At 43.9% G+C, this 17,628-nt stretch overlaps 1 protein-coding gene across 3 annotated transcripts in view; it reads left to right on the top strand.

Annotated features, from left to right (window-relative positions):
* Nucleotides 1-16,336, top strand: part of ARID5B (AT-rich interaction domain 5B) — a 184,850-nt gene extending 168,514 nt beyond the window's left edge. For all 3 annotated transcript variants that reach the window (XM_024765210.1, XM_024765211.1, XM_024765212.1), the window contains 2 exons: nt 6,665-6,863; nt 10,271-16,336. In XM_024765210.1, the coding sequence (XP_024620978.1) occupies nt 6,665-6,863; nt 10,271-12,424 (2,353 nt within the window). In that variant the 3' untranslated portion in view covers nt 12,425-16,336. The remainder of the gene's footprint in view (nt 1-6,664; nt 6,864-10,270) is intronic.
* Nucleotides 16,337-17,628: the final 1,292 nt, after the last annotated feature.

Raw genomic sequence — 17,628 nt, 5'->3', positions numbered from 1 at the left:
CAAATGTATTCAGTTCAGGGGCCTGTCATCCTGGAGCTGCGTCTCTCACGCTGACCCTCCTTCATGGGAGTCAAGCCACCATCCATCAAGCCAGGGATCCCAGCACCTTTCTTTCCTCTCTTTGCTTAGTTAGGGTCACAGTTATTACTCCACAACTGTGGGAAGGCCAAGAGTCATCAATGGGCCTCAGAAACAACTCTCCCACCACTGGGGCAAAGGGAGAAAATTAGTGCCTTCAAAAGGTTTTCTTGTTCATCTTCTGCTTGCCCTTGAGTAGGTAATGAAGCCCCTAGTGAGCCGATTATTTTCCCAAGGCAGAGGTTTTCTGAAGACGAGTGGCCATTGATAATGGTCGTTGATAATAACGGGCCACGTGCCTTTTACGTATCTTAGAGTAGAATACAAATGGTGCTCTTCATACCTACTTCCTTTTTAAAGAGCTCTGTACAGTTTACCGTTGGTAGCTCATGGGCAAGCTAAGTCTTTCACACAGAACCCATGTTGCATTCTCCCACCGTCTTCTAGGCTCAGGTGGGTCCTGCCGCTGGCTTATTCTCCGTGGCCTACATGTCAGCATGGCACCTCCCTCCGTGGTTCGGTGCTCAAAGCTTTGAGTTCACATCTTTGAGCTTTGAGTGTCAGAAACTGACACTCAAGTCCTCTTTCTCAGCTCTCTTTGTGACTGATCTTTTTTCTGCTCCACTGACACTTACACCATAAACTGGTGGAGATCTTCATCTGGAGCCCACATTTTTTCTTAGATAGAGTCTGGCTTTTAAAAGAATAGGAACAAAACGGCATAATGGCCATTATACTCAACCAGTGTTGTGCCCACTGAGGAAACATTCCCACTGCTCCGCACGTTGACATAGCTCCCCCCGACAAATGCTCTTTAGACATTTTTAGAGTAATGGTCTGGTACCTTGAGCTGGAGGTGAACAGTATGTGAGATTAGAACTTTCCCTGTTTCTTGGAACCTTAACAAGTGTGTGTACTTCATCTTCAAAAAGGAAAAACATACCTTCTATTGGCTCCATATTTGGTGAAAGAGTGCTTCCCCACACTTCACAGCGAAGTTATATATTTTCAGTTTCTGGCTGAGAAGGGAAATGTCTGGCCAAACCTTAGAATTTATCGACCCTGGAATCAACTTGGAGGTATAATAACTCCATTTGGGATCAGATCAGGTCTGAAGCCCCAGTGGAACCAATATGTCATTTCTTTTCTAATGCCACGATAAAACCTAATAGTTAAAAGAATAGTAGTAGCATTTTTGCCCTGATATGCACGCCAACTTTATCCCCTCTGCCCCTAAAACATTCTGCTCCAAAGGCACCAGTAGAAATCTGGGCCTGGAATTGTTCACTGGTTTGATAGCATCAAAGTGCCTATGAAGTAACTAGGGTAAGTTTGAGGTTCAAATACAACCCTAAATATTTGCCACTATGCCGTGGAGCAACTAGGCCCGTGCGCCACAACTACTGAGCCTGTGCTCTAGAGCCTGCATGCCACAACTACTGAGCCCCCGTGCCACAACTGATGAAGCCCACTCACCTAGGGCCAGTGCTCTGCAACAAGAGAAGCCACTGCAATGATAAGACCGTGTACCGCAACGAACAGTAGCCCCTGCTCGCTGCAACTAGAGAAAGCCCACGCCCAACAACAAAGACCCAACACGGCCAAAGACAAATTAATTAATTAATTAATTAAAAAAAAAAAAAGATTTGCCACTTCTTCTAACTCTTCAGACTGAATCAGTCCTAGACATTCTTATAATATTTTTCAGAGCTCTATAAATACATGGATTCTCATTTCTCGTCTTAAGCACTGTTTGCTAAATGTTTTGGCCCCAAAGTCAGTCATTCCATGAAAGCATTAGTCAATACAGGAGACATTAGTGGTTACCCGTTCTGATGAGATTTGACATTATTTTTCCTCTGTCTATGGGGAGGGAAGGGGAATGTTGCCTAATAAAGATGAAGGGTCTTTTCTTCTTTTGTATGAAATGCAAATGATGAGGACACGTGCAATATTCATTTCTTGAATATGAGGCTGCTGCTTTTTGTTGAGAAAGAGAGGCAAGGCCCTGGAGGATTTCAGAATTTGTAAATATAAAATTATCTGCCTTCGTGTTTAAAAAAATAATAAAAGGGAGAAAGAGTTGGCAGGTTGCCAGATTACTTACATTACAGTAATAGATTTGCTGACCCTTGACTTCTGCTGAAGAGAAATGTATTGAATTTTTCATAATATCAGATGAGGCAGATCTAAAAACCTAGTACACTGAGCACCGTTATTTAACTTGAGATTTAACAAAGCAGAAATCTTTTCAAACCAGCAGTTTCTTGTATGATGATAATTTAGTGGCTCAGACGCTAATAAATCAAGGTTATAATGCCACTGATTTGTTCATTTTAACTTGGGTTGGTTTTAAGTTGTCTTTATTTAAGGAAAAAAAAAAAAGGAGAAAAAAATCTTGCTTTTCACAGTGACTGAATTTAGTAAGAATCTCTGTGATAGAAAAAGGCTCCCCTACTGTTTCTGCTTTGGGGTGGAAAATGTTATTCTTGTATTATTCCTAGGGAAAAATAAAATCTCATGCTGCTACAATTCTTATGCCTATGGAAAGATGTTATTTTTTTTAATACATGATGGCTTACCTATTTCAGATCCATTAACGGCATCGTAAGTAAGCATTTTGCTAATCTGAAATCTCGATAATAGTAAAGGCCCATTTATCTGCCTAGCTTTCAATCCTCGGACTACATTAGATTGGGGGGGTGGGAGGGGGAATTTCTCTGGATTTTCTAATGAATATATTGCTTCCCTTCCCTATTACTTCCATCCACCAGAAACCCAAACCACATTCTTAGAGTTGCAGCCCATTGAAAATATTTCTCCTGTGTAATGAGTTCTTAGGGGCTGGGGTGCATTTTTGCTTTTATCTGTACAGTTTAGAGGCTGATTAAATCTTTGTTGTAAGGTGCAGTCATGTTGCATTATACTAAATTCTTCATACAACGCTCGCTGCATTAGGCAATGTTGACCTTATGTTGGCTAACCTGTTTTCAATGGTATCGCATGTACGTTAAACGTTTAAATGTTCAGAAACCTATAATAGCTTTCGTCCTCTGTACTGTGTAGAAACTTCTAATAATCAGATGATAAGATCATATCCTGTGGGGTAATTGTGTTGTACCATGACAGGATAACTGAAAAAACATTCAGTGAAAATCGTACCAAACGGAAATCACTATATGAACAGCGATTGTTTGTGTGCCGGGTGAGAAGAGCTCTGTCTGCTCTTCAGGGCTTAGCTGGTCATATTTCTACTTGTTTCCTTTTAGCTGCTGCCTTTCTTGTTTTATTTCGGGAGCCTTTATTCCCTGAGCCACTATAATTATCTTTCAGTGATTTAGAAGGGAAAAAAAACACTCACTTGACCTTTACACACACACACACACACACACTCACACACACTCACACACACTCTCCCTCTGGAAGCCTTGAACAAGCAGGGTTTGTGTTTGGATTCAGTTTTACCTTAGTCATGCCTCTTTCCAGATACAAGAAACATTTAATTCCAGATTTCCTGCTTCTGGCTTTAGGCCTTTGACCAGCAAAGTGAAATGTATTTTTTACTGCTGTCAGCCAGCCAGCTGCTGAGCTGAGTGAAGGGAAGGAAAAAAAAAAAAGAAAGAAATGAAATAGAAGTGTTGCCCTGCTTCTTGAACTTGCAAAATTGTGCGAGGAAATTAAAGTCTCCTTAGCACCCATCTAGAAAGCTGGGTTGGCCCAGAACTCTCTGGACCTGAGGTGAGGGGTCCCTCACCTTGGGTGTCTCTCCCAGCCAGTTCTCTGCTTCCTCTCACCCCCTTCCCCACAGTCAGAGGTAATGCTGTCATCCTTAGTGAAGGGAGTCCCCTCCCTCATGGTGCCACCATCTCAATTAGAGAGTGGAGTTTGCGGGGAGGGTGGTACCAACAAACAATAACCATTGGAATACCCAGACTTCAATGCTCCTTGGGTTCCCATGGCAACCAAACAAAAGTAAAACAAACCTATCTGTCCTAACAATAAAAATATGTTTTCATTAAAGTCAATTTAACATATTTTTCCTAATTTAAAATATTCAATGCATTTTGCTCCCGGACAAAAATCCCCAACCTGCCACTGCTGAAGGGGATAAAGTCCCTGGCAGAACCATGCAGATAAAAGCAACTGGGGGGAATGTTGGGGACTTTACAGATGAGACGGAATACATTCAAGTATGAACAAGATTGCTTTTTTTCTCTCTTCTGCTTAGTTATGCTTTTTATTATATAAACATTAACTGTAATATTACAGTGGGAAGCAGGTATTTGGCAGCCATATATTATTTTAGTAAAGTCCACATAGAGAGAACAGTTTCCAGTTTTAGCAGCTGTAACATGTTTAAACTCAGCTTGTAATGGGATCTGAAGATAACTATTCCCCATGGGCTGTGTTGATCTTCATGGCTGGCCCACTGCCAGACGCAGGGCTCAAAACTATTATTCACGCCTTCTTGCACATACCTTGCCTGAGCATGCTCAGTAATGACTTTTGTTTCTAATTGCTATACACTGAGATTTGATTTTCCCGTAATTTACTTGGTATTTTATTAAAGAGTGAAATATCATGATCGCACATGTCCCCACGTCTGTACTCAGAAACCCGAACAGTTGTGTACGTTTAAGTAGTTGTGATCCAGATTGCATAGTTAGAAACCAGTTTTAGGATAGCTAACAAATATCCAAGCCAAAGAAGTTTTTGCCTGGGAATCTTAGTTTAAAAATAATTACGGTTCCCAATATTTGAACAGATTTATGTTGTTTATAAGCCAAGTACATTTTCTTCATTGAGTCAACTTGTCTTATTTAAAACAAATTATGTTTGCTGTATTAAAGTTCATATTTTTAAGGCTGAGTCTTGTATTAATCCCACAGTGAGTCATTAATCATACCAAATGCATTATAAAAACTTTAATCACTGAAGTTGAAACTGAGATTGTAATGCAATCCATCCCGTTTAATTACATCAGCTATTTTTCCCTTTCAGATCAAGCGCTACATCGCAAAGGGAAAACATTAAAACAAGAGCTGTTTGATGTTTCTCTTTTTAGAGCAATTTTATGTATTTTGTTTAAAAAGTTATATAATTAAAATGCTTGAATTTTTCAGCCCTCTGATTTTTGTGGCTTGAACGTTCTGCCTGCCTGCCTTCTCTCTGGGGCCCTCTTTAACTTGGCACCCCAAAACAGAGCTTCTCCTGTGGGAGGCACCTGCTCCCACCCCAAGAGCTCTGGGTAAGACAGCCATCTCCCGCTGTGCTGCGCTCCCCTCCCGTAACCTCTTTATCTTAAGTGTCTGGTCTATATTTTGACATGAATGAACGCAAACTTGGGAGACAGGCAGAACTAGGTTCAGACTCCACATCTAACAAATGGGGTGACTCAGGCAAATTATTTAGCCTTTTTGGGCCTCAGTTGCCTCATCTGTTGAAAAGGGAATAATAATAACAACAACAATAACAGCAAATACTCCACAGGGATGTCGTGGACATGACGTGAAATAACCCACATAACGCACCCAGGGCGTCACCTGGCCACAGGGATGTCGTGGACATGACGTGAAATAACCCACATAACGCACCCAGGGCGTCACCTGGCCACAGGGATGTCGTGGACATGACGTGAAATAACCCACATAACGCACCCAGGGCGTCACCTGGCCACAGGGATGTCGTGGACATGACGTGAAATAACCCACATAACGCACCCAGGGCGTCACCTGGCCACAGGGATGTCGTGGACATGACGTGAAATAACCCACATAACGCACCCAGGGCGTCACCTGGCCACAGGGATGTCGTGGACATGACGTGAAATAACCCACATAACGCACCCAGGGCGTCACCTGGCCACAGGGATGTCGTGGACATGACGTGAAATAACCCACATAACGCACCCAGGGCGTCACCTGGCCACAGGGATGTCGTGGACATGACGTGAAATAACCCACATAACGCACCCAGGGCGTCACCTGGCCACAGGGATGTCGTGGACATGACGTGAAATAACCCACATAACGCACCCAGGGCGTCACCTGGCCACAGGGATGTCGTGGACATGACGTGAAATAACCCACATAACGCACCCAGGGCGTCACCTGGCCACAGGGATGTCGTGGACATGACGTGAAATAACCCACATAACGTACCCAGGGCATCACCTGGCACAGACTAGTACTTTACTGGAACGTAAGCCTCAGGGGCCTTGAATATCTTGCTCGCTGCTGTATCTTGGTGCCTAGAACACTGCCTGACACACAGTTAGTGCTCAATAAACAGCTGCTGGCAGAATGATAAATGAATGGCAGCTAGCATTATAGTTGCTATTTCTGTGATGTGGTTATCAGCATTTAGCCAGGTCCCAGGGGCAGTGATAATGATGTGACTTTGGATGTGTCCATTGGTATCCTCGGTGTACAGCTTCGCAAAACAAGAAAGAGGTCTTGCAAAGAAAGCAGGATGTAAGCTACCAGGTGCTGGTTTTGACCGGGGAGACAAGAAAGTAAACCCCCATAGCATCGACACTACTGGAACTGCCTGCCCTGACCGAGCCTCTCTTCTGATACCCTTGTAGATTAATCCTGCCGTATGAAAGGTTTATTAAAGGAGAGGAAGATAAGCCCCTGCCTCCAATCAAACCTCGAAAACAGGAGAACAATTCACAGGAAAACGAGAATAAAACAAAAGTATCAGGAGGCAAACGCATCAAACACGAAATCTCTAAGAGCAAGAAAGAAAAAGAGAATGCCCCGAAGCCCCAGCATGCATCAGAGGTGAGTCGGGCTCCTCCACAGAAATACCTCTGTGAGGTTGGTCCTGCCTCAGGGTCTTCTGGAGCCCTGCATCCACAGCTGCATCCCTGCCAGAGACACCACCAGACTAAGAAACCTAATCATCTAAACTTCACCATTCCCTGAATAGTGGGCCTTTCGGGGCAGCACATGGATTGAATGGGATAGGCCAAGAATAGGATCTAGAAGGAAGCAAACACTCTGTAGAAAACTGAGAGCAGACCCGACTTTGAGATAGAAGGAGCCAGAGCTTCAGCTCTTAAAGCCAAGGGACTCCCATGTGAAAGATGTGGCTTCTCTGCCATTTCACAGCCAGCCTGTCTGAGGAGTTGGTGTGACTTTAAAACACGCATTGTGGGATCTGCTGTGTCTCTGCAGGACTGTCCTAAAAACTTCAGAGACTTGTTTGCCTCCATTAATTGACCTCTGTGCACCAGACTTGGGTTGAGACCAATTTAGAAACATCTTAAGTACGTATTATTTATAGGGGAATTTTGAAATGGTTCCTCTGAAGCCATGATTATCTGTCTTGTTAACAGGTAGTTTCTGAACCTTTTAAAACAGGCCCCAGCTACCCACAGCCCCCAGCAGCTCTCTGGTAGAAGCCGTTACTATCATCGTCCAGACAGTCATGGGGGATGAGCTGGGCTCTGTTTCAAGATGAATAATAAAAAAATCTCTGCCGCCCATTAAAAAAAAAAAAACCAAACCAAACCAAACTTAGCAGCCACATCTGAAGACAGCACGTTCTAAGATTCAACCCCAGAGGGAACTTTGGTGCTGATATTAAACACCCCCTAAAAATCAGGTTTATAATGAACACATAAGAGACTCTCTAATTAAACACCAGCTTAAAACACACACACCAGCCTCCTAACTAGAAATTAACTTACCCAACTGACTCCTGTGTAAGAAGATAATATTAATACCAAGAAGAGAAATTTGCTTTAATTTTTGTTTCATAATTATTTTAAGCTCTAATAATTAAAAGGGGGGGGATGATGCAGAGATTTCTAAACATCTGCAAGCTTGCAACATAAATGGCCAAAAGCAAGGAAATTCCAAGTTAAGGCTTACATTCCATTCTCCCTTTATCCTGTTGGTCTGGTGATTTATTATAGGGCTTGGGATCAGTGAGTTCTATTAGATACCATATGTACAGCATTGCCAAAGCACCAGGGGACAAACTGAGGACCAAGAGGCCAGCTGGCCTTTGAATGGCTCCACTCCGGGCGTGAGAATTGAAAGGGCTGCTTTGTGAGTTGGGGGAGGAATCCTCAAGCCATTGCCCTGAGCCTGTCAGCTTGGGAGGCGACCGCTGTCAAGAGTAGAGCCCGGTGCCCTGCAGTCCACAGAAATCCTGAAAGCCTTAAGGCTCCCTGTTTCCTATAGGCCCCCACAGGTTCCCTTCAGGGACTTCAAGTATCTAAGGGACCGAGGTCATTATGATCAGGTTATCTAAACTACCTGGAATCCCACACCCTCTCTCCAAGGTTGACCCAAAGATCAGAATCGCTCCCCGCCTCCTACACAGACCCGTGTTATATATATATAACAAGTATATTTCTCTCTCTCTATAGAAATACACTATACATAGCAAGTATACATAGCAAGTATATCGCTATGTATACTTGCTATGTATAGTGTATTTTGTATTGCTATTTCTATACATAGCAAGTATCTCTCTCCTCACGGTGTGTCTGGGGGTTGAATTTTATTGTTGTTGTTATTATTGTCATTGTTTTTAATTTGGAGATAGGAGGGCTTAAAAAGCCCTTCTAGTCAAACCCACTATCTTCAAGTAATCAGATTATAAGCTGTGTGGTGGGAAGGTACCATTTAATATACTAAGGCAAATCATAAAATGCCATCCTACAAAAAGGGTCCTTTACTTTTTTTTTTTTTCCTGCCTAGCTTTCAATGACCTCCTAAACCTGTTTACAACCAAAAACCTAGAACTCCATGTACCTGAAGGCCTAGGTCATAGAGACATCAGTGGGGCTGAGACTCCCCCACAGCGCCATCAGAGACTGACACTGAAATGCAATATGCCTTTTTCCCTAGCCGTAGTCATTTTTCTATATTTTCATGTAATGTATAAGCTCACGAGACCAATGATGACTGTTAATGTAGAACAAGTAATGGTACTTGTACTGGAAAAGGCAGCTATTAGTACAAAAACAAAGAAAGGAAAAGAATGATGCTAAGTATCCCTAAAACAGAGGGCTATCTTGAAGCGGATTTAAGGAGAAATATCTATGAAATGGGTATGGTTCCTTAAAACTTTTGTTCCTATGCATCCCTACACCAGCATCCTCAATCTTGCCTGAAGATGCTAAAGTGGTAGACACTTCTTTCCTTCACAAAGAAGAAAATTATTCAAGGGATGAGTTTGCGGGGAGGTGGGGGAAGACCATCTCAACATCACCGTTTTGTGACTGTTCTCCACCAAGACACGTCAGGGCAGAATGACAGAAGTTTTGAAAGAACTTGCCAGTCCCCCTGGGTCACAGGTAGAAAGTTAAGATGACCTTCTAAGGCCAAAGTCTGCACAGCTACGTAATGCAATGAATGAGTCGAACTGTGCCCACAACTTCTGTCAGTGGGGACACATAAAGACCATCCATCTCATCGACTACAACTTATTTCAGTGAACAGAAAAGCTGTATGTGTTGTGGCACTCACTGCTTGAATTTTGACAATTTCATTTTCAGCTTTAATGGAAATGTAGTTTGCTGCAGCCTAGAAGGACCTGGAGTCCTTCTGCCCCTCAGGTAGACAGGCTGACGTGGCATCTGCATAATTTTTCAATATTTTAGCTTTATCTGCATGTCATACGGCACTGGGTAGAAATTATTAACACTTAAGCATTGCTAATTTAACACATCATACTGAACACGTCAGGACGGGGTTTGCTCTCTCGAAGAAAAAACAAGGGGTTTTAGTAAGTTTGTTGTTGACACGGGGTTGCATTTTTGAAAGAGAGATTCTAAAAAAATCTTTCTCCAAAGTGTCATAAACCACAACATGTAATTTAAAACCCATTTGGATAATTGACTGATTTGACAAGAAAACAACCTCAGAATTAAACTATATATTAGAATCAAGGAGTGATATGACTGTATACTGGCAGTACATAATACTTTGCTATTTTGATAGGTATCTCATAAGGGACTGGAGTGAATATGCATATTTTCCCTAATGTTTCTGTAATTTATATTTCTTTGTTTAGAGCCATGATTGGGGAGTAATAAAGCTTTACAGAGACTCCCATGAGCTGACTGAAAAGGCTGTTTTCAAAAAACGGCTGTGTGTAATATCTTATTTCATAGCATAAAGTGTCAACGCATTTGGCTTCCTTCTGACTATCTTTTGCAATATTTTATCAGGTTTCGTCAGAGCAAGAGAAGGAACAAGAGACTTTACACCAGAAGAGCATCACTGAGCCTCTCCCAGTAGCAGACACAAAGAAAAAAGTGGAAGGGTACCAGGATTTTGCAGCAAGGCCCCTGGTGTCCCGAGCAGACCCAGAAAAGGACGACGACACAGATCAGGGTGCCAGCAACGAGGAGGCAGGAGAGGAGGGGCCTGCCCCTCCACTCGCGAGTGCCCCTCCGGCCCCCGAAAGGGATCCAGCCCCGATCCCCGGGGCTGGCAAACAGTCGCGCACCTCTCCCCGGGCTCTCCTGGACTCCAAACAAGAACCCAAGCCCTGCTGTTTTACAGAGAGCCCTGAAAATGAACTCCAAGAAGCGTCCTTCCCCGGCTACCCCACCACGCAGCCACCACTGGCAAACCAGAGTGAAATGGAGGATGACAAACTCCCCGCAATGGCGGATTATATCGCCAACTGCACCGTGAAGGTGGACCAGCTGGGCAGTGACGACATCCACAGTGCGCTCAAGCAGACCCCGAAGGTCCTTGTGGTCCAGTCATTTGACATGTTCAAAGACAAAGACTTGACTGGGCCCATGAATGAGAACCATGGACTTAATTACACGCCCCTGCTCTACTCGAGGGGCAACCCAGGCATCATGTCCCCGCTGGCCAAGAAAAAACTTTTGTCCCAAGTAAGCGGGGCCGGCCTCTCCAGCAGCTACCCCTATGGCTCCCCACCCCCTTTGATCAGCAGAAAGAAACTGATTGTGAGGGACGACCGCTGTTCGGGTTTGTCCCAGGCCCATCACGGCCAAAGCACTGACCACGTGGCAGTCAGCCGGCCGTCAGTGATTCAGCACGTCCAGAGTTTCAGAAGCAAGCCCTCAGAGGAGAGAAAGGGCATCAATGACATTTGGAAGCACGACAAGCTGGGTCGATCGGAGCCCCACCGCTGCGGCTTCTCCAAGCATCACCTTAGCCCCCTTGCCGACTCCTATGCCCTCAAGCAGGATGCTCAGGATGGCAAGGAGAAGCTGCTGGAGCGGAGGGCTCCTCCCCACTCCCACATGCCCAGCTGCCTGGCCGATTTCTACTCGTCGCCTCATCTCCACAGCCTCTACAGGCACACTGAGCGCCACCTGCATAATGAACAGACATGCAAGTACCCTTGCAGGGACATGTACGGGGAGTCGGAAAACAGTGCTTTTCCCTCCCACAAGCACCAAGAGAAGCTCCACGTAAACTACCTGGCGTCTCTACATCTGCAAGACAAGAAGTCGGCTGCGGCAGAAGCCCTCACAGACGATCAGCCAACCGACCTGAGCCTTCCCAAGAACCCCCACAAACCCACGGGCAAGGCCCTGGGCCTGGCCCACGTGGCGCCCGGGCCTCAGGAGAGCAAGGGCCCCTCCCAGTTCCAGGTCATAAACAGCCAGAGTCGAGACTGTCACCCCAAGGCCTGTCGGGTATCGCCCATGACCATGTCGGCCCCTAAAAAATACCCTGAATCGCTTTCCAGATCGGGAAAACCTCATCCCGTGAGACTGGAGAATTTCAGGAAGATGGAAGGCATGGTCCACCCCATCCTGCACCGGAAAATGAGCCCCCAGAACATTGGTGCGGCGCGTCCCATAAAGCGCAGCCTGGAGGATTTGGACCTTGTGATTGCCGGGAAAAAGGCCCGGGCCGTGTCTCCTCTGGACCCCTCCAAGGAGGTCTCTGGAAAGGAGAAGGCCTCAGAGCAGGAGAGCGAAGGCAGCAAGGCCACGCACGGTGGGCATGCCGGGGGCGCCTCAGAAAGCCACAAGCTGCCCCTCTCCTCCCCCATCTTCCCAGGTTTGTATTCTGGAAGCCTGTGTAACTCGGGCCTCAACTCCAGGCTCCCGGCTGGGTATTCTCATTCTCTGCAGTACTTGAAAAACCAGACTGTGCTTTCCCCACTCATGCAGCCCCTGGCTTTCCACTCACTTGTGATGCAAAGAGGAATTTTTACGTCGCCAACGAATTCTCAGCAGCTATACAGACACTTGGCTGCAGCCACACCTGTAGGAAGTTCGTATGGGGACCTTTTGCACAACAGCATTTACCCTTTAGCTGCTCTAAATCCTCAAGCCGCCTTCCCATCTTCTCAGCTGTCGTCCGTACACCCCAGTACAAAACTGTAAGCCTGGCTCTGCCCAGCATCCCAAATGGCGTGGATAACAGAGCTTCACTCCTTAGCCTCGGGGTGACGGCTTGTAGAATTAGAAGTCAGTATTCTTCTAATCCGGGGTGAGATCAGTCCCGGCCAAAAGGGGCCCAGAGGGGAGGTGAACATACCTGATATTTCCGGGATGACTCTAGCCCTGGCTGGTCAGTCTTGAGCCCCTGCCAACACAGATGCCCTCGCGCCTCAGATGGTCCACTTTGCACGGGGATCTTGTGAAGGGGATTCATGTGTATCCAGGAAGAACTTAGAGGACCCCGTCTGAGTTCTGATGGTCAGGAAACAATCTGGGCAAAAAAGGGCAGATATTTCAGAGGAAGGGGCAAGGAAGACTGGCAAATATGCCAAGGGATGCCCCTCTCTTCATAAAACTCTCCAAGGTTCAATCAATGCAATGTATAGTGAAACTTCAATAGATTTTTCATTTTGACACTATTAAACAATCCAGAGAAGTAAACACTGTTAAACTGACTGTATATATTTGCTTCTTAAAACTACCCGTATCACTGTTTGCTCACCTAATTTATATACAGGTAGTCCTATTTTCTCCCAGTTCCTTCTTGTCCCCCCCTTTTTTTTTTTTAATTAAACAGTATCGCTTTTGTTTGCAGGTCTTGTTTTTGTTTTATTTTGTTTTGTTTTGTTTTAAAGGCTGACTGTCCTTAGTTGTTGATGTGTGTTTGTAATTTTTCCACATCTTATCATTTTGAGCAGCTTTGGGTGGTAATGTTATTGTTTACAAATTGAAGCAACTGATTCTAGTGGAACAAATGATCAAAGAAACAGTTGAGCACACAACAGTGCAAAGAACGTTCCTTTGCAAATCTGCAACTTAAGGATTTCTTTCCTCATAAATGGCATAGTTGAAAGAGCTTATACACTGCTTACCCGGCCAAATGCTTTGCTTTGAAGTATTGGGTTATGTGAAAATATCGAGCATTGTACTTACCTTATCTAGGCTGTGAAACTGTCCTACATACCAGAGGAATCATAAAAACAAAAACCTCACTGGCAGCAAGCTGCTGAATAACAACAGAGTCTAGAGGACATATTTGTGGGCTGCGCACATATTTTAGGAATTTCAGAAATTAGAATAGAAGCCAAAATGATTTACATTCGTGTTGGCACTGATCCCTTTAAACAGTCTGGGAAGGGGGGTTGGGAAGAAGATAGAGCTTGACTATCCAGGAGAAAGTGCACAGCGGGAGGCCCAGGCACCAGATACCTGCCCAGGGCCGTGGTCTTTCGAGTGACAGGTAGTCACATTGCCTTCATCGAGTTGGTTTCTCGCTATTCCCAGGAAGAACCTCACAGGCCACATCTTTGGGGGTAGCCGGCAAACTGATTACCCAGTTCAAAAGAAAGCCATCCTCTTTGGGTTTATGGGGCATGACTTCTGCACACACACAGGGTGATTTGTGTCATGTTTTTAACCACCTGGCAATACGGCCCACTTAACAATTCCTTCTACTGTTGGGAAGAAATGGTCAAGCTGTTCAAGCAGTCGAAAGATGCAGAGAATGTATACTGTCATTCTTGCCACTTTATTCGTTTGCTGCCGAGATGTAACATCAAGGTGGATGCATTTTCTAAGTGTGTTAAAAGTCGATCGACACAGAGAGTGGATTTTCCTTCCAGGTCCCATCCCTGCTGATAAGACTGCTTTGATGAACTCCCCAGTCAACCCTCCCCTGCCCCCACCACTACCGGTAGACATTAGGACCATAGTTAACCAAGTCTTTTACCTGTGAGATATTTAATTCTATGAAAATGGATGACCATTTTCAACTTCTAAATAGGTAACTTGACTGCAAAATGATCAAAACTGGTAAACAATGAAACCGTGGCTCTTAAACCAAGCCATGCATGCCATGCATTTGTAGTGAAATGTCTCTATGATACGAAGCCAAATATTCAGTGTAGCATACTTAATATCCAAAGGTGGAAACAAAAGAATGTAGAGACCTAGTGTTAAGAGTTCCATTTGCTTCAATTACTTATTTACCTTCCTGTGGAATAATATATATATATATATATATATTTAATAGAACCATAGATAGACTAGTAGAATTTAGATTATAAATGTGTGAATGCAGATTATCCTGCTATTGCACAAGATGGAGGGTGGAAAAAAATCTCTATTCCAGCTGGCAGAATGCTGGCCAGGACACACAGAAGGAAGCTGCACTAGATTGAATAAGTCACAGAATCAGAGGACATGGAAGAAGGAGGAAACTCCGGTGTCTCTGCAGCTGACATGGGCTAGATCCTATCCTACATGGTTTCTCTGAGCTCGTTTCTCAAAGAAAATGGGGGCATCTGTCCCTGGTGGAGCTCACCTATCCATTTTGAATATGGGGCATTTGTTTTCCCCACTGCAATGATTTCAGTCTGGTTTCATCATGTTGGAATTCGATCACACCATTTTCAAACAATGTTAACATAGTCCAGCTTTTGTTTTTCTCATCTCTTCCGAGAGGAGATTCACTGTTTCTGTCTGAGGAAGCTCATACCCTTGGCAAAACAGCAGGACAAATAAAGAGAAATGGGGGTATACATTCCCAACAGAAGCAGTGTGTTGTTTTAAAACTCTGAACAGAGATCTTGGAAATCCTTCAAAAAGACCATTGAATTCTTCATTGGCCGAGAACTACATTTTAAAAAGTCTTAAATAGGGCTTTGTTTGCATTGTTTGAGTTCAAGGGGCCTTATTATTGAATGGAATTGCACAAGCCTTTCTTTGTGCAATCAAACCATTGTTATTGGTAGTTCTGTAAAGGAAACTGTGGAATCTAATTGGCAGTGGAGTCATAAATCTATTTACGAAGTGTGGCTTCCAAGAAATGTTGCAATTCAAAATGCACTAAGTCCGTGATTTACTGGAGATTTGGAGATTCTAAATAATATTTCTGAAAAACTTCTGGCTTAACTTTTGGCAACTCAACATTAAAGGGAAAAAAAAAACCCCACAAAACCCAGCCCAACCAAGTTTCAGAAATAAGTATTCTAGTAAGTGATTGGAACTTGTAATCTTTGCCACAGGACTGACTTATTTATTTACTAGCTAGAAGCTCTTAAGTTCACTTGTTTATCAGGGCATATACAGAAGGGTTTGTTAAAACTCAGCATTGACTTTACAACTTTCTGACCTGGTGCATGAATTCTCAAGTACTGTATTTCACTGTGTTGGTGTGTCTGATGGAAATTTCGAGGTGATCCCACAAAAATATTTTATGTAGTGTGCCTTCAAAGAGAACCATTTATTTCTCTTCACTTGTTGTCCCACAAGTCACATATGGTCGTGGTCAGCCAAGTCCCCATCTGGTCTAGTTTTACTCTTGTCCCAATTTTAAAGAAAAATGGGAACAAGTCTGCCCTGGTGAGACCCACACCATTGCAATGAGTATCTTGAGCACTTAAATTCCAGTGTTGGCTGTTGATGTATTTGATATTCTGCTTGTCTCCTCATGGTTGAAATATGTCTGAAGAATAGCAGCATAATCTCTTGGCTGTTTATACTTTTTTAAACCTTCCTGTGTTGTAAATATTGTATACTTTTGGTGACTCCAGCTCTGTAACCTCTATGCTCTTCTGTAAGGTGATTATTTGTATATAGCAACATGGCCCAGTGATACTATATAGTTTCCCGATGGAGAGGTTATTGAGTAACCTTTGCATTAGTTTAAACACTACCAGAAGAATGCTGAGCCAACTATAAACACTCAATTTTGTATGTTTTCCAAATTGTACTTATTACTGCTTTTGATACTGTATTACGTGCCAATAGTTTCCCAATCACATAGCAGGCAAGAGATATTTTGTACTTTTTGATCCACTGTAATATTTAATAAAAAATGTTACTATCTGTTTCCTTTTGGGTGTAATCTGTCACTTCCTCCTGAGGAGCCCTGTGACCTCACCAGAGTACTTTCTACCCCATTGTCCCCAAATAGGATAATAACGATAACAGTGATGATGACGATGTGTATGTCTGTTGAGAACCTACTGGGTGCCCATTTGGCATGACTCTTCACAGCCCCATGTAAATATGGTTATGCCCATTTTACTGAGGAGAAGACTGAAGCCTAGGTAAATCAACTTGCCCAAGATCACCTGGCTAACAAGTTGGCAGAGTTAGGATTTGAACCCAGGGCTCTTAAGTCTACAACTTCCTTTGTATACCATGCTCCTCTCCTGGCAGGTAACAGAAGTCACCATTTACCTATTTGCTTATTTGGTCAACAAAGATTTTTTCATGTCTCAACTGCCAGGTATAGTGTTAGGAGCTGGGATTACAATGGTGAGTAAAAGATAAAAAATACTGTCTCTGGAGTTTATAAATCTTATGGGAAAGAGAGTTAATCAAATAGTCACCCACATAAATAACAAAAGTTCAACCTGACCTAGTTCCAGGGGAGAAAAAGTGATACATGAAGAGGAGGTGGTGACTAAACCTATAACGTGAAGGACGAGTGTGAGTTGACCAGGTGAGAAGGAACTGGGGGAAGAGTTATCCAAGCACAAGCTAACACATGTGCAAAGGCCGGGAGGCAGGAACAAGTTTAACTTATTATAGGAGTCGAATAAAGCCTATGTGACAGAAGCATAATTAATAAGGTCCAGGGAATGAGGTTGAGTTGAGGTTCAGAGTATAGCAGGGGTCAGCCAGATAGGTCCTAAGAGACCAGGTTGAGCATTTGGTCTTTATCCTAAGCAAGAAGAGGTTTAAGTGGGGAGGTGGTATGTTCAGATTTGTCTTTTTCAATGTCACCCTCTGGCTGCTGTGTGAAGGCGTATTGAGAGCAATCTAATGCAAAGATGGTGGTCATTTCAGTTGCGGTGGTGGAATGGAGGAGTGGACACATTTCAGAAGTACTTGGAAGGAAGGATGAACAGACTTAGTGATGGGTTAAATGGAACAACTGATGTATATTCAGGATTGAAAAGCTAGGAAAACAGCACATTCTGATGTCTGGTGATCATGGACAAAGATTTCTGGTCTTTCATCCCCTTGGTCCACTGCCTCCAAGCTTCCTCCTGGTTTTGCTCAGCTTAATATTAGTTGAAGTGAGGCGTTCATAAAGTAGCACCCTGTGTGCTCCCTTCTTAATGGGTCCCAGAGACTGGGGCAGGGGAGAGGGTGGACAGACTCTGCTGAGTGTC

This window comes from Neophocaena asiaeorientalis, unplaced genomic scaffold (genome assembly GCF_003031525.2).
Source record: "Neophocaena asiaeorientalis asiaeorientalis breed wild unplaced genomic scaffold, Neophocaena_asiaeorientalis_V1.1 scaffold183, whole genome shotgun sequence".
Lineage (NCBI taxonomy): Eukaryota > Metazoa > Chordata > Mammalia > Artiodactyla > Phocoenidae > Neophocaena > Neophocaena asiaeorientalis.
The sequence above is the reverse complement of the archived record's forward strand: the minus strand, read 5'-3'. Positions and strand labels throughout refer to the sequence as shown.